The sequence below is a fragment of the Cryptomeria japonica genome, chromosome 9, assembly GCF_030272615.1.
Source record: "Cryptomeria japonica chromosome 9, Sugi_1.0, whole genome shotgun sequence".
NCBI lineage: Eukaryota > Viridiplantae > Streptophyta > Pinopsida > Cupressales > Cupressaceae > Cryptomeria > Cryptomeria japonica.
The window spans coordinates 541,787,789-541,811,876 of NC_081413.1; the positions used below are offsets into that span (position 1 = coordinate 541,787,789).

Below are 24,088 nucleotides of genomic sequence, written 5' to 3' on the forward strand. Positions count from 1 at the left end.
CATAAGGTCCCAAAATCATTTTCCCTCTCGTCATTTGTGCTTGGTCCTTTGGTCTCCTATCTTGGCACATATTTGACTTGTGACTATCCCTTATCTTTTGTGCATATCTCATGACTATACATCTTCTTCAAACCCACCACCTACACCTTTTGTCCATCTTGCCACTGCCACCTAGGTATCCTTGTTCATCATTCTTACTTTTGATAGTCACATGTCCTTCACCAACCACCAATCTTTCTATTTGGCCACTATTCACTACCCCTTAAAACCACTTGTTCTACCCTTCTTCCACTTGCGAATATACAGTCACAATTATTATACCATTGTCTTCTAAAAAATAATCAAGATGAGATCTCTATACTATTCATCACATTTGAATTTTACATCTTTAAAGTCTTTCCACACTAGGACTACCACTATCTTTTGAACATCATGCAACCATGCTTAGAAAGAATCATTCCTAATGACTTACAAACAAAACCAATCTACAATCTCTCAAACATCTTACCACTTTCATACATCTCCAAGAATACTCCATGATTAACTCTTAACATAAAAAAATATTGTCTTCTAACAAACCTTAGACTATCTTGACTACCTCCCAAATATGGACTAAATTTATATTGTCATTGTCCTTGTGTTGTTCCTACCTTCTATTCTCATTGCTTACTATCTTGTAGACTTGCCTTTGTGATCTCTCAAGGATATTTTGTCATGCACTATCAACAAAACTGTATCTTTCTCTCACTTTCATTAGCATATTCATTGTGTATTCTTATGACTATGATACATCAAATTTGGTATGTGAGACCATTATTTTGGATTGTCATTGTTTTCCAGCTTATTTACCATTAGAATATCATGATACACATGGCTTATGTCAATACGCTCTTGTGGTTCTTATGAATTTTATATGCCAAACCTATGTCTTTCTCATGTTTAGACCATCAATAATGTAGCATATTACCTATATTCTTAACCTTTATCCTTGGTTTCACCTTATTCCTTGTATAACTTGACCATTTGAGCTTGAAACTATTTCCCTTTTTGCATGTCTTGCAATAGAGATCTCTATTCTTGACAATAGCAACATATTTACAATAATCTCTTGTATGGATTTAGACATTGCTTTTGACAATGTATATGATAAGGATTACAACCATGAGTAAGGTTTAAAAAAACTAAAAAATGAGGGTCTTAACAACAAATTGAGTTCTTACACTTTGAAAGATCTAATGAAAGGAAAATCAAGGGCCAATTTGTATAAGAACACTTAACAAACTACCCTTAGACGCTATGTGGAGCCACACCCCTTTCCCTTGAAATTGTCACATACTTCCTTTGTTCTCAATCAAAGAGCTCCACCTTACTATACCTTTTAGAATGACTAAGAGAAATGACTTTGGGAGAGCATTGCAAATCCTCACAACATCAAAAGACTCAATGTGTTTTGACATTATACTGGCCTATTTTATTTCCATTCAATCGACATCTCTTATACCACAAATATACTAGGAAACACCTTTGCATTTGCCTTTGAGAATAAAGTTCATCAAACTACTTGCATTGCCATTCTTATTGCCACTTTTCCTATCTTATATTCATGGAAAGTCATGGAAACTCAACAAAAAGATGCATCCAATGAAAATAGTGATCAATGTATATCATATTAAACATATCATCTCCTTATGAGAATGTAAGGTTCCATGAAAAAGTGATAACAAGCCTACCACTTTCTTAACTCTCTATAAGCATGGTAATGGATAAATTGGAAAATGTGTTCAATTCAGACTCTTTAAACCTCCTTTATGAATATAAAACCTTCCACTAATTTATCAATTCCATAACCGCCTTTGTATCTTTCCTCAACTACAAACCAAAGCTCAAAGAAACCTAGGGTTTCTTTACATGAGATCTCAATCCTCCCTTGTGAGTGAATTAAGCCAAGTTAGCTAACATTTCCATCAAATCCGACCCCTCCATCAGTGGTTAAGGCAAAAAAAGGTTGTTTGAATAGAAAAATATTCCCTCCAAAACTCTAAATTCTTAATAGATGTTGAGAAACATGACTTTAAAATCAAGAGTACCATGATGCATATGACAATTCATGAACGGTGAGTGGACACAAGTACAAAGAATTTTCACATCTTTTAAATAACTAAAAGTCCATGCACAACATGAAGAAGCTCATGCCAAAGATTTGATGAAGAAACAAATGTTTCAAGCTCTAATGCATGACCTAAAAGAACCTCCTAAAACACTTCAAGGTATTCGCAAGTGACTCACAACCCTAGAAAGCATGCAATCATAAACAAGAGACCCAATAACTCACTCTATTAAAGACTCAACATTTGAAAGATTTAATTGGCATATATACTCACTTTGAAAAAACAGGACATAGATGGTAATGAGTATGTAAGACAAACATTTAAGAAATTGAGGGAAAAGAAATTAGCTCAAGAGTCTATAAACTATGCTTGAAAAAAAAAATTAGCAACAAACTATGAATTTTCTATAATTAACAAATTCTTGTGTCAGATAAAATGTAACTTCATGAAGTTTGTGATAATGTTATTTGCTATGATAAATAATATTTAGACAAAAATATACATATGATATATCTAATCAATCCAAATACAAGTTGAGTAAACGATCATAGACAAAAATCTATTTATGATGTAATTTCACACCAGAGCGTTAAACAACATCATTTGGGAAGGTCTAGATGAACCTTTGTATATCATTTTTTTAAGAATAGGGGATTCATGAAATGATTCATAAACTATATAACTTCATCTTCTTAATGGGTTGATGTATGGTTGTTAGGGAGTTGTTTAGATGTAGTCCTAGATAAACCAGTTGTTTAGATGTAGTCCTAGATAAACCAACTTTGTATTTATTAAACAATAACTAAATTTTTTGTAGAATATTTTATTGTGGACTTAAAATGATCTTTCATTTAATATAACATTGTATTCTTATGCTACTTTTCTTTGAAAACTATGCTTTCTAATATATATTCATATATGGTAAATTACATGTATGGAAAACATTGAGGATTTGAAGTTCACATCTATATTAAATGTCAAATTTTATAGGTAGGTGTTAACAATGATGATCTACATGCTTAAATGATAATTGTTTTAAAATTTGTCATGATACTTTAGATAATCAATAATCATGTAGTAACAAATATATTGATGTTAATTAGAATTTTAAAATGTGTGAAAAACTAGAGGATTGTAGTTAAGCTCGCTAAGTACATTTGGTGAGGGAGACTATATGTTCCTTATTTACACCATCTACTAAAACTCAAATCCCCAAAAGTATGATATATAAAGGATTGGACCAAGTGCATGTCTTTGACAACTTTGGTGGAACAGATACCCCTCAATCTTTAACTTTCAATTAAAAAATATTAGTATAAACTTATACTTCCATATCAAATAATAAAAGAACTTGTAGATGATATAAAATTTGAACTGCAAAAATGCTAGCCAAAATCACTACACAATGCATATAAATACATGCATTATTATCTAATTAAATTAAATTTACAATCAACACAATTTTAAGCTACAAAAAAGGCACACATAATCGATGGTTATTTGATTTAACACAATGTCATGTTGTTGACAAAGAAAAGAAAAGAGGCACCCATTTAAGCTATATAGGGGAAGGGTACCAAGAGCCATCATAGCTAACTTCACACTCCCTAAGTCCCTAAACAGTACAACTAATGTTGACAATTTCATTGTTGTCTTTGTATGTAACTTAAGAGATTAAAGCTATTGCTTTGACTTCTGTGCAATTACAAAGAAAGCAAGATGATTTGTAATGTGCATAAAGATCAAAAAGTGGTCAGCTAGAGGTGACACCCAATACCTACTTATACATGACCCAATAACTGTGCACTGCAACCACCTCAAAAATTTGCACAATTGATCATATATATTCTTTTAATAACCAATAAATATTCCTTTAATAATTGTTTTGACCAATGCTTATGTACAAATGTTCTATTAACTTGCACCATGGGTACCAATAAAGTTGCACAACTCCTCCCATTAAATATTAAAATTTTAACTATTGGGGTACAAGTGGATGACTATTAGTACATGTGAACTATTTTAATGGACTTTTAATTATCATTTTTTAAAATTAATAATTGGATTAATTATTTAATTAATTCTATTTTATAGTCTACAATGCCAGATGATCTATTTCTAGGTCTATAGATGGCTTGCAGTTAATGTGACTCCTCGTACTCCCAATACCCAAGAGGCACATAACTATGCTTCAAATACAAGGTGTACATACTCTATCCCTCGTAGAAATTGAAAAGGATTTTATTTTAGGGTGTGATGCCTTCAAGGACACCAAGGATATGTTTGTTAATACCTTAACCGCTAGCTTGAGGTATAATTTATTCAACGAGGAGTATATCGATAAGTTGGGGGTGCTCATTTGTTGGCAAATGCACACTCCAATGAGATATTGTAGGTGATTGAAGGTATTGTCATTGATGGCAACCTTACAATCATGTGATACCGGCAGACAGACACAGGCACCGGCACCGACAAACTCTACACTAGCATACATATCACCGGCACCGAAAAGGAAGAATACTGACAACTTGGCCGACAACAATTTTGTATAAATGTATTTTGTAATTAATTGTAAAATCTTTTGTAAGCCGACATGGCGGATTGTAATATGACTCATATATGTATGAGATCATTGTAGATCATTTTTAAGATGTGATAGGCGAAGTATGGGAAGATAATAGCAAACCTAAAATGTGAATTTTAGGATAAGGGTTTATGTATGTAGCAGAACTTAAACCGGTACTGAATCTGGCATAGCAGATGCTAATCTGAAGCAGTACAAGACATTGGATTTGTATAATCCATTTTTGTAAGTCAGTGTGACTTCATTTTGTATTTGAGCAGTGAGCTCTAGGCACTTGGCCTTCCTGCATGTGCAGGCCCCTATTGTAGCAGTAATATTCTCTTATTGGCCAGTAAGCGAATATTGTGGGTCACAAATCCCACCGAGGTTTTTCCCACACCGGGTTTCCTCGTTAAAATATTGTGTTATGGTGTGCTTTTCATTTTGTGGTTCTTGTTCTTATTTGCTGCATTATTTCTGGTTTACCGGTACACAGTTTTAATATGCTTTTCATGTTATAAGTTAAAAAAATTAATATACCGGTCAGATACTGATTCACCCCCCCCCCCCTCTCAGTATCTTTGGGAATTCTAACATCATCATCAACTTGCAGAGAAAAAACATTGATTTGCAAAACTTGGTTTGATTGAGCAAGTTGTCCCATGTGATATCCTTACAAAACTTGGTTTGATTTAGCAAGTTGTCCCATGTGCTATCCTTACAAAACTTGGTTTCATCGAACAAGTTGTCCCATATGCTATCCTTAACCTCCGGACAATAAAATTGTCTTCTTCTTCTTCTAACAAACAAACACAAAATGGTTATTAGAACATAAGTGATAATTGAATCCCTTCCCTAGTCAACTGGATGCACTTGAAGTCTATTGTAGATATGAGAAGCATTTTAAGCCATATATGTATGCATCCATTGTAGCCTACTTAATCACGAGTCTACCTAGATCGTCTTTGATGTCTGTTCTCAATCCGCCACGTGGTAGCAGATCCGCATCTTTCGGCACATGAGTAGTCTCCACCATTTAGTGGGTTCCAGCTGTCCCCCCACTTTCTCGACTCCTTTTTCCAATAGAGAGAAAATTAAATTCCAAAAGTTTTGGAAAATGGGAGGGAAGACTTCTGGACTGACTTTACTTTGGGGAGAAGTCATTTAATCTCCACTATTACATACAAATCCATGCCCTGTTTTCTTCAATTGAAGTGAAGCAATCTGAGCAATTCACAACAATTTCTCTTAAAATGAAAAATTTCACAGTCCTGTTGTTAATGTCAGTTGTAGCGCTGTTGATCGATCCTTCTCACCAGCTTAGTCGGCATCGAAATCTCTCAGAAATTGTGGAGAAAAGGAGGTCTTCTGTGGAAAGGAAGCCAAAGGAATGGACGCCTCCTTCCATTAGCACTCAAAATTCATCGGCCCTAAATCACTTGTACGCTCAAGAAGGTCTGCAGGAGAATGACAAGATAATTTCTCTTCCCGGCCAACCAAAAGATGTAACTTTTGCACAGTATTCAGGGTATGTCACGGTGGATTCAAAGGCGGGCAGAGCTCTGTTCTACTATTTTGCAGAGGCTTCCCAAAACCCTAATACTAAGCCTCTCCTCCTCTGGCTCAATGGAGGTATTATTACTGCCTTATCCTTCAATCTTCATTTCATGGAGTAATCCTTCATTCTGCAAAAGCTAATAGTAATAATGGCGTGAGATTTCAGGGCCTGGATGCTCATCGTTTGGAGTGGGGGCAATGACGGAGCTTGGACCTTTTCGAGTTCAGCCTGATGGAGCCACCCTTTCCAGTAATCCCTATGCCTGGAACCAAGGTATTCTTTTCTTTTCTATACGCACAGAACTTTACTTTTTTCTATTCACAAATGATGTTTCTTATTAACTTTCATTTCGATCCATTTTTTTGACAGTGGCGAACACCTTGTTTTTGGAATCACCTGCGGGGGTTGGATTTTCATACTCAAATACCACCTCTGATTATGAGAACGCCAATGATGACAACACTGGTATTTTGGTTAGAGTTTATTATAGGCATGAATTCATCCCAATATATTTAGATAAATTCTGTTTGAAATATACTGATGAAAAATGTGATTTTTATGTGATGGGTAACTGCTGTAGCTCGGGATTCATACACTTTTCTACTGAATTGGTTTGAAAGGTTTCCGCAATATAAGAACAGAGAATTTTATATCGCAGGGGAAAGCTACGCTGGTAAGTCTTTCAACTCTATCATATCTGTATACAGGAAAAATAAACAATAAATACTTTTCCCTACTGTTGACTCTTTTTTGTGCAGGGTTTTATGTACCTGAATTGGCCGACACCATTCTTAAGAATAACAACTCTCGTACATCTTTCATAAATCTCAAAGGAGTTATGGTGCGATTCCTTTATCTGCTTTAAATTTGTTTGAACTGGTCTGTGTGCCTAGTAGGGAACTGTATATATATATATATATGAAAAATTAATTAGGGGAAGTATATTAGTAGCAGTTTTTTTTGGTTGTTTTGTATAGACTTAACTGTTTATAGCTATTATTCTGGGTTGTGGATAGTAATGATGCACATGTTGTGGGATCCGTTATGCAGGCAAGGGTAAAAAATTGTCATTTCAAAGTGTCCTTAGATACCTACTTAAAGATGCCCCAATAATCGTGCACTGCAATCACCTCAAAAATGGTCAATACTTATGCACAAACGCCCCAATAGTTATGCACTATGGGTAACAAATAAAGTTACACAACTCTTCCAATTATAGTCCAAAAATTTTAACTACTAGGGGTAAAGTGGGCAGCAATTGGAATATGTGAAGTTTATTAATGGGTTTTTAAATATCACTTTTTTTTGTTTCTTTAAAGTTAGTAATTGGGGGATTAGGTACAAGCAAGTAGTGAACGAGATTGGTGGTAACTGGTGATCTTCTCTTGTTAATTTTATTTTATTTTATTGATTTTCTTTTTGAAATTTGATTGTTTTAGTGCATAATTAACAATTTTTTTACAATTTTGACATTACTAATGTGTACCTTTTATATATTTGATAAATGTGATGTTGTATCTTCATACATATTCTATCATTTTATTATTGATCATATTTTTGTTTTTCTTTCTAAATATATAGAGATTAAAAATATTTACTTACTAAAAAATGTGTTTATATAGATTGGGAATGGAATAATAAATGGCGAGACAGATCATTGTGGGAGGATTGACTATGTATGGTCACATGCATTAATGTCAGATGAAGACTATGCAAATGAGCGTTGTAGTGCATCTAATTCAACTTATCAAACAGATATTCACACATTTCACGCTCAATTACAATCATATATGGGAGAGATAAACCCATATAATATATATGCACTGCTTTGTCCTTCTCATCCTAATCCTATATGGAGATCTTCAATTTCGACTGTAAGAAAAATCTATGCTTAAGTAATGCATATTTTTCCAGAATTCTTTAGCATAATTTTTTTTGAAGTGTAACAATTTTGGGTCATGCAATCAATTTTGAAAAATACAAAATAAATGCTAGATCATCTCTATTATAGGATGCTACCCTTGCAAATGGATTAGATGGATATGATCCATGTACCCCTGGTTATGTGCTTACCTACCTTAACACACCTAAAGTGCAAAGTGCTCTTCATGCAAACGTGACAAGTTTGCCTTATGTGTGGACAGAATGCAGGTACAATTATATGTACAAGTCTTTGAAGTAAAGATATGCTTGTTTGTTCTTACTTAATGCTTAGAAGATTATTGAATCTAAATTGCAAAGTGCCCATCTTTTGCTTTGTACAGTAATGTACTTTCATATAACAGCTTAGACGTGACAACCATGTTACCAGTATATCAAAGATTGATTGCAGCAAGATTGAGAATACTAGTCTACAGGTATAAGGGAGAGAAGCTTTATTTTTGAAAAGTGTTGTTATAAATTTTTAGATTATGAACATTAATTAACAATATGTATTTGTGGTTGTAGTGGAGATGTGGATGCAACGGTGCCAGTGACTAGTACAAGATATTCTATCAATGCATTAAATCTTCCAATTGAGAAAGCATGGTATCCATGGATGGATGGAAATATTGATGTAGGGGGTTATAGTGTAATTTACAAAGGATTAATATTTGCAACTGTAAGAGGAGCAGGACATCAAGTGCCTAGTGATCAACCATCTAGAGCCTTGACCATGACCAAATACTTTTTGGCTGGCAAGCCACTACCATCATAGCAAACCCACATTTGGACATGCATATTAACATTCAAAATATTTTATAACTACTTATGATCACTAAATTCTATTAAAGATAGATGTTTTTACCAATATATTAGGTTGTTTGATTTTTAATCTCAAACATGACAAAATAGAAAAATTGTATATGTTTGATATGCTGAAAATATTAAATAAAAGTGATATTCATTCATATCAAATTTTATCAAATCATAAAAAATAGTGATGTGAGTTGAACTTCTCCCTTGTAGTAGAATTTATTGAAGAAATGTATAAGTTGTAGCTGGTTATAATATTATAATAATAATATAAATGAAGTTATATAATTGTAAAGGAAAAATAACCTTTTCTTTAGATTAAATCAAGATAATTAAGTAAATATTATCAATTATGTAAATTAGCAATAAATTAAGAACAAATTAGCCATTCAATTAATTAAGGATAGGAACAATAAAATATATAATTATATTTGTTATCTTAAAAAGTAAATTTAGAAAATGATAATTTTAATTATTGAAATAAAAATGAAGAATGAATCATACTAATATGAAGTTCACTTGTGAATTCTCTTACACTTGAAATTGTTGCATCTATGTTTGTTTACTACTTCAAATTTTGTGGTAGATACAAACTCTATTTAAACTTAACTCTACATGTTTGGGTCTATTTTATGGTTCCAAATTCATCTTCTATGGGTATAATTTAGCCTAGTTGATTTATTTATTATTTTGGTACATGAAACTTCTAACCAACCTTGTATAATGATTACAATCATTATTATCTTTAAAAAGGGTGGAAAGGATTTCTCAAAATAATAGAAAACACCTACATTTTACAATTCAGAAATATTCTTCTTCTAACCCAGCTGATAAGCATTCTCAAGAGCCACCAAAATATCCTAGGATTCCATCATATTTTTAGACCTAATACCTATAGCATAATAGAAAATAAAATGGATTGAACCATCACTATAGTAGTCAATTCCTCCAATTCTAGTAGTACTTGGGTTATCATGAGAAGAGCCATTGGCGTTAATTTAAATTTTTTTATAAAGGGTGGGACACCACTTTCCACATTTATTTGTGCTTGCTTAGATTAGATAGATTTAAATCCACCAAATTTTTGAAGATTTGAAAGAAATGCCATGAAAGAAGAGAGTTAAGATAGGATAAGACCCCCTCAAAAGAACATTGAGTTGTAATAGTTTCTTCCGAGTACTTCCAAAATCTACATCTAAATCAATTCAAGAAGATGTTGTTGACCCTAAAAAATTCTACGATTCCACTCTAATTGTACATCTCCCATTGAATAAAATTAGGACTAATATCCTAGGAAACTACAAGGAAAGATGATGATGCAAGAGGATGCCCTAAACTTGCCTAAAACTAAATTATGGAAGAAACATGAATAATAGGTTGATTTTAGTACTACCACTAATGCCTTCAAATACTCAAAGAAAAACGACATTGAAAGAAAAGATTTACCATATTTTCTTTGTCATTGCCACACAAAACACATTTTGAAGGACCAAAATATCGTCTTTTTGATATTATCACAAATAAGACACTTATTCTAACAAGGTAATCAAACAAAGAATGCACTCAGGCCAACAAAAATTATACCATATTATAGTCCACTAGGGAAAATTCTTCAAAATTGATGTCTAAGAGATGTAAATAAGCTCCTTTAGAATCATCACCCAAAAAAGAACATCATTAGCTTCTAGAGAATGGCTCCAACTTTGGGTGAACCACCCTTAGGCTAGCTACAAGGATCCTTCAAACAATATATTTAAGAATTTAGTAAATAAATAAAATATTTAAGTCAAACCAAAGTTGACAATCCTACTTCATGCAAGATTTCACTCAAGGGCTAAAGTGTAGAGAAGGAAGATGAAATTGGTGTATGGATATCCCAAGAGTCATTCCCAAAAGGAGCATTACAACAATTCTTAATAATCCAAAAGATAAGGGGTGATAAAAATATAAAACTTGGTTCTGCTACTAGAAGGAAGAGTGGGTTGGTTGGTCCACAGGATCTCAAAACCACAAGCCACCTTGACCCAATTCTTGATGAGCCCACCATCCTCGACAATTATAACTCATTTCTAAATAGTATCCCAGACTAAAAAAACCTTTCCCATTCAACTCCATCTACGAGACATTCTCTTTGGGAACACCACCAAGATACTTGCTATTGATAATTCTATCCCAAGTTTGATTAGGATATTTGCACCAATGCTAATATAATTTATCCATCCAAGCTTGACTATTAAGCTCTATCTTTCAAAGAACAAGACCACTATTTTTCTTAGGCTTATAAATCCAATCCCAAATAACCAAACTCTGTTTATGTGAATCCAAATTACTTACCCAAATAAATTTTCAAAAGAGAGATTCAAATAAACTTTTTATAGCTAAGAGTGCTCTCTCTCTCTCTCTCACACACACACACACACACACACACACACACACACACACACACACACACACACACACACACACACACACACACACACACACACACACACACACACACACACAATTAGACATCTACCAATAGATAACCATCTAAAAGTCCAATGAATAACTCATGCAATATATATATATATATATATATATATATATATATATATATATATATATATATATATATATATATATAACTCTTCCACTACTTTTTACTAGATCTACCTATAGATTTAATAGAATCCCAAAACAATGCAAAGGAAGAGACTTAATGAAAGACAAAAAATTGCATAATCCTTTGCTAAATAAGTATGGATTATTGAAAGATAAAATGTTGGACTTATCTTCGTTAATTTTTTGTCTTAAAGGAATGAAATATCCAAATATTTTCTAAAATTGGTTTCTTCACAAATTTTAGCAACCCCATAAAATTAGTATCATCCACAAGTTGTAGGTGTGATTGTAGATCCAAAATTTTGTTTCAAGACAGTCCTTGGATGCAACCAATAAGTCATTGGTGCTTTAATGGTCCACCTAAACCTTTTTTCATTAACATGGAAAGATATGAAGAAATAGTATATGGACTTGATGGAGACCCCTTATGCAAAAATGAGGAGTTGGAATATCATTAATAAGAATAGAAAAGGAAGAAGAGGCCACACATGTCATAACCCAATCAATTCATTCTTATAAAACTTAAAAGAAGATTAACAAGTCATCATATTATTTAGCAAACATGTTTGTTGGGTTGATGATGAATAAGATTCAAAAAGTATTCACTCTAGGTCTCCCTTTGTTTGTGCCTCTCTTAGACAATCTTTACTATATGGAATTCTCCCGCCATTTCCCCTCAAATTCATTTTTTTTCATTTTTGCAATGATAGTTTGAAAAAGCACATTCTTGGGAGGATTGCATTGTCCTATTGGTATGGTTTCTCTTCTCCATTCCTCTCTTAGGCTAGGGTTTCATATTGGGGGCTTTACGATCTATTTTGAAGGAGCAAGGATCTTATGAAGCAAAAAAAATAGTACAAGATTAACAAAGATATTTTCTTCAATAATAGTAACCCTTACTTTTTAGTTTGAAGATTTAAGTAGATGTATTTGGGATGGGAGTAGAAATTGCCCCACCAACTTAACCTTTTCTTCTACCACTCATCAATCATCTACAATTTTTAAATTCTCATCAATTATTTTTTATTATTTAATATTTATTTAATCCATTAAATTAAACAAACATAATAATAAAAATTCATAAAACTACCAACTTCCATAATAAAAATTCATAAAACTACCAACTTCCATAAATTATAGAACTTAAACTTTTGAAATTAAATTATTCTATAAAATTCTTATGGTGATGTTTGCTCCTTTTGGTTCACCTCCTTTGCCGCCTCTTCTTCCTCAGTCCCAAGTTTTGGATGTCAGTTGGGGTTTCATTGCGGCGTTGCCGGGGAGTGCTTTATTGTAGTTTTGCCTATGTCAGGGTAGAGGAATTTGAAAGATAATTCATGAGCAAGATGACAAAATGATGAACTAATATTCCTTGTGATCCGAATTATGGATGACAACACCTAAGTGAGAACCTGTGGTGTTGTGGATGAACAAGATAATAGAGAATTGAAGCAAGCCAAAAAGTGATCTATTCCATTCGAAATTCCAAAATATAGTAGTTCATGAGATTCCAAGGGTCACAAGAACCTCTTGAGAATCGAAGTCCAACAGTCACATTTATTAATTACATAATAAAATCTAATAACTACGAAATTTTAAAAAAAACTATATAAAATTTTATCCTAACTTCAACTAGACATAACTTTCTGCACGGGACTCGAAATTACGAGCCGCTGATCTCGTTGGAAAGGTCTCCAAGAGATGTAGATGACGATTTGAAAGAGCATGGCTCTTTTATCGCCTGTTGCAGGGGCTAAAAATGCCCTGAAGACCTTCAAAAATGCCATTTACTAACATATAGAAAAAACTAAGAAAATATATATTAATACTTTCAAATTTTATTCTGATCACCTTGCTTGATATTCAGTGGTTTGTTGAGGTTCTTAAACTCAAGCAGTTATAGGATCACTTATCAAAAAACCGAAAACAAAAGCAGTTATAGGATCACAATGTGCCGGTTCATGTAGCATTAGAGAATACCGAGCAAGCCATTGGAAAAATGGACAAACACTCAGTTGCAGAGAATCAAGAACCCCAAACTGCTTATGTGAGCAGCCTCAAGTCTGCACAGAGCTCCGTTATCCATGAGACTTGTACAGGGTTCTCTGGTGGACAATGTATAGCAGACAGAGAAATCAGGCAATCTACTCCTTGGCTCAATGTGATCAAGATTGCACATATAATTAGTGTTTAGTTTGTGCTGTTTCGTGGGAGCAGTACTCTTGCAACCCATGATGATATTTGGAATTTGTAATCACAATGCTGTCGGAGAATATGTGAAATCTTCAGAAGGCAGATGAGGTTTAAAACTGGATGGCATCTGGCAAAAATTGCATATTGAGGCTAAGCCATTTATTTAGCATGATGAGGAGGTATTTGGACTTGAAAAGTTGAATCGTTTGAAGCTGGAGGAAGTAGAGCCAGAGAGGAGAATGGATGAGAGCCCTATTGATATCTGACTCTAGTAAAGAAGCAGGGGCTGACTTTCTTTCTAATTTGTTTCATGACTGCGGAAGTGGACCTCTGCAACATATGCTGCAGTGATGAATGGTACTGATGGTATCCCAAAACTGTTAGTATGAAGAGGATGGAATATGGGAAAGGTGGTCAGTAGCCTCTTTTGGTCTAATGCTAATATAATACCAAATTTTGATGTGCAGGTTCTGGAGGAAGAAGAAGACTCTTGATGAATGAACTTGCTGCAGACTAATCTAGAGGAAGGATGCTCTCATGGATGACTGAAAATCCAAGGTAATATGTCTCTTAGTCTGTTTTATTGTATATAGAGGTATAGTTCTCTTTGGTTGTAGTATTGTATTGCAGCTGAATGCTGCATGAGCTGAAGATGGCTCCTTCCAATTCGCAGACAGAACTGTGGTTATTATGATGTAGCTTCGATACTGAATTGATTTTTATTTTTTTATAAATTGCCTATGCTCCTACTGTAAATGATCTGTTTGAAGTAGTCTAGAGTGGTTGTATGCTTGATTTCTGGCATACTTTTGCAGCGGATCATTATGCTAGGGTGTGGAGGATCCTTTATTGAATTTTACCTAAACAAAATAAATTTTTTGTTTTAATGTTTTTGGAAAAAAATATATTGACCTTTTTGTTTTTACTTCTTGAACATCATTCTCAATTCTAGCAAGCTTATTGAAAATATTCTGAATCCTCCTACCATGGTCTTTAGTTCTTTGTTGTTTAACTTTTAAAATATTCCCTTTCAAGCAAAACTGATGTATACTATAGAGGAGAAACTCGCAAAGGAGCTCTAATATTGCATTCTCATTGATTCAATTTATAGAACAATACATAATGAATTCTTTGGTACAGCATTTATAATGGGTAGGTGGCTAGAGATAAGGTTGAACTGATCTAGAAGATAAGGCTAGGCTGAGGATAAGACTGACATCAATGGTGTACAGGTGAGGTGGACCTGCATGAGGCTGGTCGGTCAGTGCCAACGTTCTTGGCAGAATTAATTTACCATTCCAACAATTTTGTCCTCAACAGTGAGGATCAAGTTATCAAAACAAGGATATTAGTTACTCGGTAGATGTTCTTTTTGAAAATGCCTACTAGCGTAGAAGAATCCAAAATAAATTTCCTTGTTTACTTCCCTTGGATTAATTATCCTGCATTTTATAACAATTAATTTGACATTCTTTTATGGTTACCATCCCTCATATTTCTGGTCTTTCCATTTATGCATACTAGCGATTACGTTGCAGTCAATATTGTTTGACATAGACTAGAGCTTATGGCAACTTAAGGATTGAAACTCACCTGGAATTCTCTTTTCATCTGGATTAATCTATACAGCTCAAAACTATTCTTAACATTTATTCATCAGAACCTTAACTTTTTTGCTTTGTTTCGAAAATACTCAGTGGATAATGTGTTCAATCTAACCACCCTACTGTTATTCACATTAAGGCCGTTGTATGAAATTTATTACTTCAGTAGATATGGTAACAACTGATTTGTTGAACTCTTATATTTGAACCAAAATGAATTAACATTATGACTTTCATTTCCTCGCTAGCTCAACTTTGTAGTGTACTCTCCACTATCTGTTAGTCATAACTTACAATGGGAAACGAATTTAAATGATTTCTCAAACCATTTACTTCAAGATAACTTATAAAATAAATAAATTCTCTTTTAAAATTATGGCTCGACTGAGGTGAAAACGATTTTCTCACAAACAAGGGAAGTTCCAAGATTTCAAAGCAACATGATGGCTATAATAAGTGAAGTATTTTGGATTCTTACAAGAATATATGGAAGAACAAAATCAGAATGTGATTCTGATGCAAATAACTCCTTTGTGCCTGTAAACTTACAGAACAGAATAACAAAATAAATAGAGAACAATGGATGGAAATTCATTCAGTAAATCCAATCAACCATAAACCCAGGAAAAGATTAGACAATAGGATTTTGCAACAAAATATTTTCTCATTGATCTTCTGTAACCAAAATAGAACACACACACAGATTGATTTTTATTTAAGAGAGCTCTCCTTCTCACGCTAACCTTTCCCACTCCAAAAATGAGCAAAACAAACCCTAAATAAAGACGAGAAAACAATAGCTTTTTCCCCACAAACAGTTGCCAGAAAGTGGCGTATGAGGGAAAGCCCAAAATAGCAAGCAAAAAAATGGAAAATAGAAATAAAGAGGTCTGCAGAAGCCGCCAACATTTCCCTGCAGAAGCCGCCAGCATTTCATTGGGTTAGAGTCATCCGTTACACTATCTTCCCCATCTTTGAAAAGTTCTGCACGTCCTGATTCAAAAGGATCGGACTATGCTGCCATCTATATGAGAGTGTAAACCTTTCAGTAGGCCTGCCATCAAGGTTTTCTTGAGAAATTCTTTGACACAATTTAGGTTCATTACCAAAATTTTCAAACTTGGTCTTCTTGTGGAGGGGAGTCCTGTGTTGATTCCATCATTCAGTTGGACCATTAAAATTATGCAAAGTCCCTGAAGTAGAATGCTCAGAAAAATCGGTAGTAGACCTGAAATCTTTTCCTTCATTCCAATCACACTTCACATCACTGCTGTCATATTGAGTTAAATAGTCACTCTTCACCAAATTTCTGATCACATTCAAGGCAGATTTTTCATGATCATGCTCCTATCTCCACAATTCACTATTCCCATCAATTACATCACAATCAATTAACTGAAATTTCATCATCTACCTTTTGAGGTTCACCAGTATTTGTATTAGAATTTCATCATCTACCTTTTGAGGCTCACCAGTATTTGTATTAGTTGAATCTTGTTGCAGCTCTGCCTCAAATTTCTGTTGGACTTCACTCTTCAAATCGTTTGTCTCTTTTTCTCTGAAATTTTCGTTCAACTCCCTTCTTGGCTGATCTAGAACTTCACTTCTTGGCTGATCTAGAACTTCACTTTTTTCTTCAAGCTCAAATCTAGCTTCTATTAGAAGAGATAAAGCTATCACTTTGGTTGCTCCTTCCTCTTTCCATGGTTTAAAGATAGTTTTCCTTCCTTCATGCTGAACTTCATAGGTATTCTCCCTGCCTCAGTGGATTAAATTCCTACCATATTGCCAAGGCCTACCCAACAAAAATGACATGCATCCATCCGTACTAAATCACATAGCACTTTATCCTCATATGGATCAATTTTGAAAGAAACAAGACAAGACTTATTCATAAGTACACTAGTACTCTTATTTAACCAAGAAATCTTGTAGGTTGGAACACAAGCAAGTTGTAATTTGTCAATCATTTCTATACTCCCAAATTATAAGTAGATCCACCATCTATGATCACCTTATATACCTTGTCCTTACATTTGCATTGCTTTCGGAAGACACTTTTCCTTTTCTAATCAATTTCAAGAGTTTCCTTGTCCCCTGATATTAAGGTTCTTCTCAGCATTAGGTTCTCTCTTGATTTAACTTCAGTTTCTTTTGACCAAGGTTTTTCTTCTTCTTGGGCTACCATCACACTTTTGGGACTTTGAGGGCAATCTATAGCCTTTTTGAGCTTCATCACAAATGAAACACTTCAAGGGCTTTTGCTCTCCCAATGGCAGTTGTTCACGTCCTCTACCTCTAAAGCTTTCCCTTCCTCTAAAGTCAACCTTCACATTCTTACCTTCTAGCTCTTCACTCATGGTAGGTTCTAAGGAAGCCTCTTTCCCTTTGCTTTGATAGCTTTCACCTCTTTAACTTTTTTGATTTAATTTTTCCTTAGCCTTCAAGGCATATTCATATGCCTCATCTACAATAGGAACTTTTAACAATGCAAGTTCATCTTGAAGTTGGAATTTGAGTCCATTCACATACCGGGCTGCTACTTGTCCTTCACTCTCTTGGATATCCATTTGAATTTGAAGCTTCATAAACTATTCAGTATAAGTCTGCATTGATTGATCCATTTTGTTTTAAATTCTGAAATTCTTTGAACAATTTTTGTTGGTAATCTAAGGGCAAAAATTGGGCTCTCGGGTGCTTCATCATCTTAGGCCAACGTCGAATTTTATCTTTTCCCTGTCTTCTTCTTGAACTTGCACATTTTCCCAACATAGGGTTGCATGCGTTTTCAACTTGGAAGTAGCAATTTTTACTCTTTTTGGATCATCTTTGTCTGTCTTCCATCTCAAAGTGCTCCAATTCTTGGACCCAATCTAAAAATGCATTTGGGTTGAGCTCACTTTTAAAATCAGAAATATCAACCTTTATTGTAGAACTCTGTTTTGTCAATGCCTCAATAAGCCTCTCCATAGGATCTGATGTCCTAGTAGCATTCACCAAGTTTTCCAGTTCCTCTTCAGACTCATCCAATTTTAATCTTGCCTCAAGGGTCTCTACTCTTCGAAGCAATTCACTAGTGTTCCTTTGAGGGCCTATTTTCCTCCTGCCTCTTCTTCCCCAAGGATGCAGACTCCTCTCTAGGTCATCACGAATTGCTCTGATACCAAAACTGATGCAAATAACTCCTTTGTGCCTACAAACTCACAGAATAGAATAACAAAATAAAAAGAGAACAGTAGCTGGACATGCATTCAATAAATCCAATCAGGCATAAACCCAGGAAAAGATTAGACAATAGGATTGTGCTACAAAATATTTTCTCATTGATCTTAACCAAAATGAGCAAAACAAACCTTAAATAAAGACAGGCAAAAACAATGGCTTTTTCCCCATAAACAACAGCCAAAAAGTGGCGGATAAGGGAAAGCCCGAAATAGCAAACAAAAAAAAAAGGAACATAGAAATAAAGAGGTCTACAGAAGCTGCCAACATTTCATTGGGTTAGAGTCATTCGTTACATTAGATCCAGGCATGTTTCTTCCTAGATCATAGAATCTTTTTAGTTTTCATTTTTGATTTTATATTTACAGCTGTAAAAAGACCCTCCACATTCAAGATGAAACATTCTCTAGCAGAAGAGGAAGTGGGCGTGAGCGCGGGAGTAGGAGTGGATGCAAGAAAGGGTTTTCTTGTCCTACACATTGCTTGTGTGAGGATGGTTCAAAGGAAGCTGACGGTGAAATGCAAATCAGCAAATTTTGAGGATGGTGGAGTTGAGAATGGCAATTAAATAGATTTCACCCCTTTTGAGGACGATGAGGACGTCTGCTCATGGCATTGTGGCTGGAGCTGCAACACATTGTCTTTCAGAATAATGATTTGGCTGATTTTGATGGTGAAGAGGAGTCGCTTATGGAGATGTGGAAGGATGTGCAAATGAAGGTTTCTCAAGTGCGCGAGACTTCAGATAGGCCCATTCTTGCTGGATTTGGGTCGTGTTATTTAGGGATTACCCTATGGAGGGGCTTTTTGCTTCCCACTCCCATAATCCTATGGAGTTGGGTGAGAATGCGTTTCCTTTGACCCCAATTGCTACTCCTACTTGCACTTCCAGGGTTTCTAAGGGTCATGCTTGGAATGATGCGAGTGGTTCTTGTTGGCAACTTGCTAAAGCTTGTGTTGAGGTTGTTGGGTTTGACAGTGAGAGTGGTTTTCCTAAGGGTTACCCTTCTACTGTTGGGTGCGAGCTTCCTACTTATGTTGTGCAAGCTGAGAGTGAGGAGCTTGATGGAGTTTGTGAGGAGCCAATTGGTAGGCGTTATCCTCTTCTGATGGGAGTGTGGCGGTTACTTCTGTTACTGGGGAAGTTGCAAGTGAGGAGTTTTTGGTGAGTCTGATGTGGTTTTCTTTTTTGAGCTCGGGGTGGTCAGAAAGACACAAGTAGCTATCCCATATCCCCTTTCTGCTAAGGCGACTATTTGGCTTAGTAACTCACTCATTGGGAGATTCTACAATATTTGATCCAACATTGATGCTATTAGAAGTGGGGTGATTCGATGATGGGACCTAAGAGGTCAGGTAGAGGTTGCAGCTATGATTAATATTTTTTTTTCTTATTCTCTTTTTCCAATCCTAATGATTACTCAAGGACCCTTTGTGTCGGTCCTTGTGTTTTTCGGCAGAATGGGATTTTTCTTAAAAATTGGTCTCTGGATTTTAATCTTATGAATGACGATACCATCATGTTTCCTATGGTTAGACTGCTAGGGTTGCAATTGGAATACTAGGATGATTATTGAAAACATTTTTGAGCAGTACATTAATTTAAGAAGCATTTACATTTTTCTCATTTTTGTGTGCATGGGTGCAGCAGATTGAAATTGAAGACTCTTCAGTAGTTTTCTATTATTGTAAAGTGGGTCATATTTCTGCTGTTGAAAGACACAGACAATCAATGCAGTTTCAAATTTTATTACGGAAACAAAAAACAATTAAAATATACTTAACTGGTGTGTCCTCTCCTTTAAAAATATAATAATCCCCCCAAAAAACAAAAAAAAAAAACAAACAATTGAAATATACTTAACTGGTGAGTCCTCTCCTTTAGAAATATATTAATCCATTCCTATATTAAGTCCTCCCCCTTATAAATACAATAATCTACACACCCAGTCAAACTAGACAAAGTAAGACTGAATTTTCTATGACGCATTTGAGCAGGTAAGTCGGAGTAGAATCTTTCTTTTTTTTCTTCCGGTAAACGACGAACTGGTCAAGTACGTGCATTAATCTAATTTACTAATGCTTATTTTATTATCATAGTTCATTTCAGTCAGAATCTAAATGCATATTTATTCGGTGTTGCAGAGAGTAATCACATGTATATATAATTCTTGTATACCCAAATTGAATGGACATTAGCAAGATAGCAGAGCACTTATTTGATTTCATATTGGGAACACTTAAAAAGGGCCAACTCCATTTCCTATCCATCCTGGTTGCATATAATTTTTTACGGGCTGTTTCTCTCAATTAATCATGATTAGGCCTATTTATGCCAAGCTCCTCTTACTGCTCTTCTCAATATCAGTTTTAGCTCTTTTGATTGCCCATTTTCTCAGAATTTGTGGAGAAAAAGAGCTCTACTGTGAAAAGACAACCCCATGAATGGACGCTTCCTTCCATTAATTTCGATCACATTTATGCTCAAGATGGTCTGCAGGAGGATGACAAGATAACTTCTCTGCCCGGCCAGCCAAAAGATGTAACTTTTGCATAGTATTCGGGATATGTCACAGTGGATTCCATGGCGGGCAGAGCTCTTTTCTACTATTTTGCAGAGGCTGCACAAGACCCATCTTCTAAGCCTCTCCTCCTCTGGCTCAATGGAGGTATTATTGGCTTACCCTTCAATCTTCATATCATGGAAAAATTCTTCATTATGCAAAGCTAATAGTAATAATGGTGTGAGATTTCAGGGCCTGGATGCTCATCGTTTGGAGTGGGAGCATTGATGGAGCTTGGACCCTTCCGCGTTAAGCCCGATGGAGCCACTCTTACTAGTAATCCCTATGCCTGGAACCAAGGTCTTCTTTTCTTTTCTGTAACCACCCACCATTGTTTTTTTCTGTTCACCATTGATGTTTCTTATTAACTTTCATTTCAATCCATTTTTTTTTGCAGTGGCGAACATCTTGTTTTTGGAATCACCTGCGGGTGTTGGGTTTTCATACTCAAATACCAGTGATGATTATAAAAATGGCAATGATGAGAATACTGGTATTTTTTTGATTTGTAATGGGTCGAAATCGATAAGATGTATATATCTTACTTCTTATGGGATTGAACTTGTGACCTTCTCCATCATTAAACCAACTCAGATTGTCTATTTTGATTTGAATGCTCGAAATTCATACATGTTTCTGCTGAATTGGTTTGAAAGATTTCCGCAATATAAGGGCAGAGAATTCTATATTGCAGGGGAAAGCTACGCTGGTAAGTCTTTCAACTCTCATCATATTCAAATACAAAAAGAAAAACATTATATAAATTTTTTTTTTCTTTGTGCAGGCTTTTATGTTGCTGAATTGGCTGACACAATTCTTAAGAATAAGAATTCTCGTACATCTTTCATAAATCTCAAGGGAATCATGGTGCGGTTCTTCTTACTTTTTCTACAAATTTATGAACCTTTATATGTTACACAATTTTACTTTTGATTTAGAATTGAATATGTATATGAAAGGGAGATGATAAATAAAGTAAAATTAAAAAACAAACTTTTCTAAATTGATATATGAGGAGAGACATGGATGTAGGATCTAATTTTTTTAGAAATATAAAATATAGATTGTCATAATGATTAAATATTCATCATAGAAAAAAATTACTAGAAAAATATTTAACATCTAAAATTCAAACCATTGTATTTGCAACACCAAATCTAATTACAATCCATCAATAAGGTCAAGCTTTTGTAGAAGAAAAATAGCACAAGCGTAGAGAAACTTAAACAACTTAATGTCATGTACTAGCATATATATATATATATATATATATATATATATTTTATAATCTATGTATAAAATATGTCAACAGATATCTTTCTCGAGGTGCCTATTTTTTAACAATATGTCACATAAAAATGGAATATGCACCTCTAGAAGGATATCTATCGATGTATTGTATATAGACTATTTATTGATGTATTGTATATAGACTATTTAAGATAAATTAATGCTAGTAACATTTGCAACACAACATATAAGACATTAAATGAATTTGGATTAGGGTTACATTGAGAGTTAGAATCAGTGTTACTTTTGGGGTTGAGGTAAAGGTTAGGGTTGGGGTTAGGATTAGGGTTAGAGTTAAAATTATTATTAGTTTTAGGTTTAGGGTTAGAGTTAAGATTAAAGTTACAATTAGTGTTAATGTTAAGTTTAGTTTAGAGTTAGGATTAGTGTAACAATCAGAATTAATAAATTAGTTTTAGAATTAGGGTTAGGGTTAGGGTTGGAGATAGAATGAGTCAGGGTTCATGTTAGAATTATTGAGTGTTAGGATTAGGAGTAGAGTTACTATTAGAGTTGGGATTTGGGTTCGGGTTACAATTAAAATTAGTGTTAATTTTAGAATTAGGGTTAGGGTTATAGATAGATATAAAGGTAGGGATAAGATCATAAATAGTGTTAGTATTAGATAGATATAACATCATGTGTTCCCCCTCCCCACTCCTAAAATTTTCTCTTTCTTAGTATTTAAAAAATGATTTTAGTGAAAAAAAATTATCATTTTTTTGTTGTTGCAAAAATGGCTCATAGCCAAAATTGGGGAAAGGGTTGTAGCAAGGGGAACTAAGGATTTCATTCTATGAGGGCTTGGGACTAGAGTATCAATGGAAGAGATTTAGGCCTCCTTCCATTTATAGTGGGTGTTAATGTGATTTCCTTAGGTTAGAGAAATAATGGTTCTAGATCACACCACCTTGGACATTCATCACATAATCTAAATAAGACTTTTGATAATAATTGGCATGGAGGGATAAGGAAACAATAGTTTACTCATCCTATGGAAAGAAAGATTAAGAGGAATTTCTTCAAATTCCATGGGATTAAGGCCACAGGGGGGCTTCATTGGCTAGACAATATTATAACACATGAGTTCAAATTAGGGGGTTTAATATCCCAAAAATTGAAAAAAAAATATTGCCTATCTTGTGAAAAAGGGAGGTTTTTAATTTGGGCTATGAAAAACTACAATATCTCATGAAAATTAGGTGATTTTTTATTTGAGCTATGTATTGGGAGGGGGTGACAAAAAAGAAGTTTAGGGCAATTTTTTTTTGAAAATAGGGGGATTCTTTAGTATGCCTTGAATGCACATGATATAACCCATGTTCACTAAGTGAAGCCCCCATGATTAAGGCCAACATCATTTAATCAAAAAAATTAGAGAAGGTTGTGGATTAGTTGAGAAAATGGTACCTTTTTCATCAATCGGTGTAGTTAGAAACTACCCATCAAAAGAATCATGAAATGGTGTATTGATTGTTTAGGGGAAGAGATAAGGATTAAATGCCTTGCAAATTATTTCCTAAAACTTTAATGAAATTTTGTAAGATTAAAGAATAGGACCCTCTACGAAATTCCCTATGTTCTTTAAGGGATTAAAATTATATAGAATAGATTGGGACCCAAACTTTGATCCACAAACTCATCAA

At 34.4% G+C, this 24,088-nt stretch overlaps 1 protein-coding gene across 1 annotated transcript; it reads left to right on the top strand.

The window, feature by feature from the left end:
* Window positions 1-5,771: 5,771 nt before the first annotated feature.
* LOC131052571 (serine carboxypeptidase-like 26) lies at window positions 5,772-9,022 on the top strand. Its single transcript, XM_059211172.1, has 9 exons — window positions 5,772-6,303; window positions 6,395-6,502; window positions 6,599-6,694; window positions 6,810-6,902; window positions 6,988-7,070; window positions 7,852-8,103; window positions 8,241-8,380; window positions 8,494-8,586; window positions 8,678-9,022. The coding sequence occupies exons 1-9, from the start codon at window positions 5,925-5,927 to the stop codon at window positions 8,925-8,927; spliced, it is 1,494 nt and encodes a 497-aa protein (XP_059067155.1). The 5' UTR covers window positions 5,772-5,924; the 3' UTR covers window positions 8,928-9,022.
* The last annotated feature ends 15,066 nt before the right edge of the window (window positions 9,023-24,088 follow it).

What these genes read in the sequence shown, in the direction of transcription:
- LOC131052571 (XM_059211172.1), top strand. Translation starts at nt 5,925, where the DNA reads ATGAAAAATTTCACAGTCCTGTTGTTAATGTCAGTTGTAGCGCTGTTG. An exon ending in CCTCCTCTGGCTCAATGGAG is followed by an intron (nt 6,304 to 6,394) that starts GTATTATTACTG and finishes GTGAGATTTCAG; the next exon opens with GGCCTGGATGCTCATCGTTT. An exon ending in CGCCAATGATGACAACACTG is followed by an intron (nt 6,695 to 6,809) that starts GTATTTTGGTTA and finishes TAACTGCTGTAG; the next exon opens with CTCGGGATTCATACACTTTT.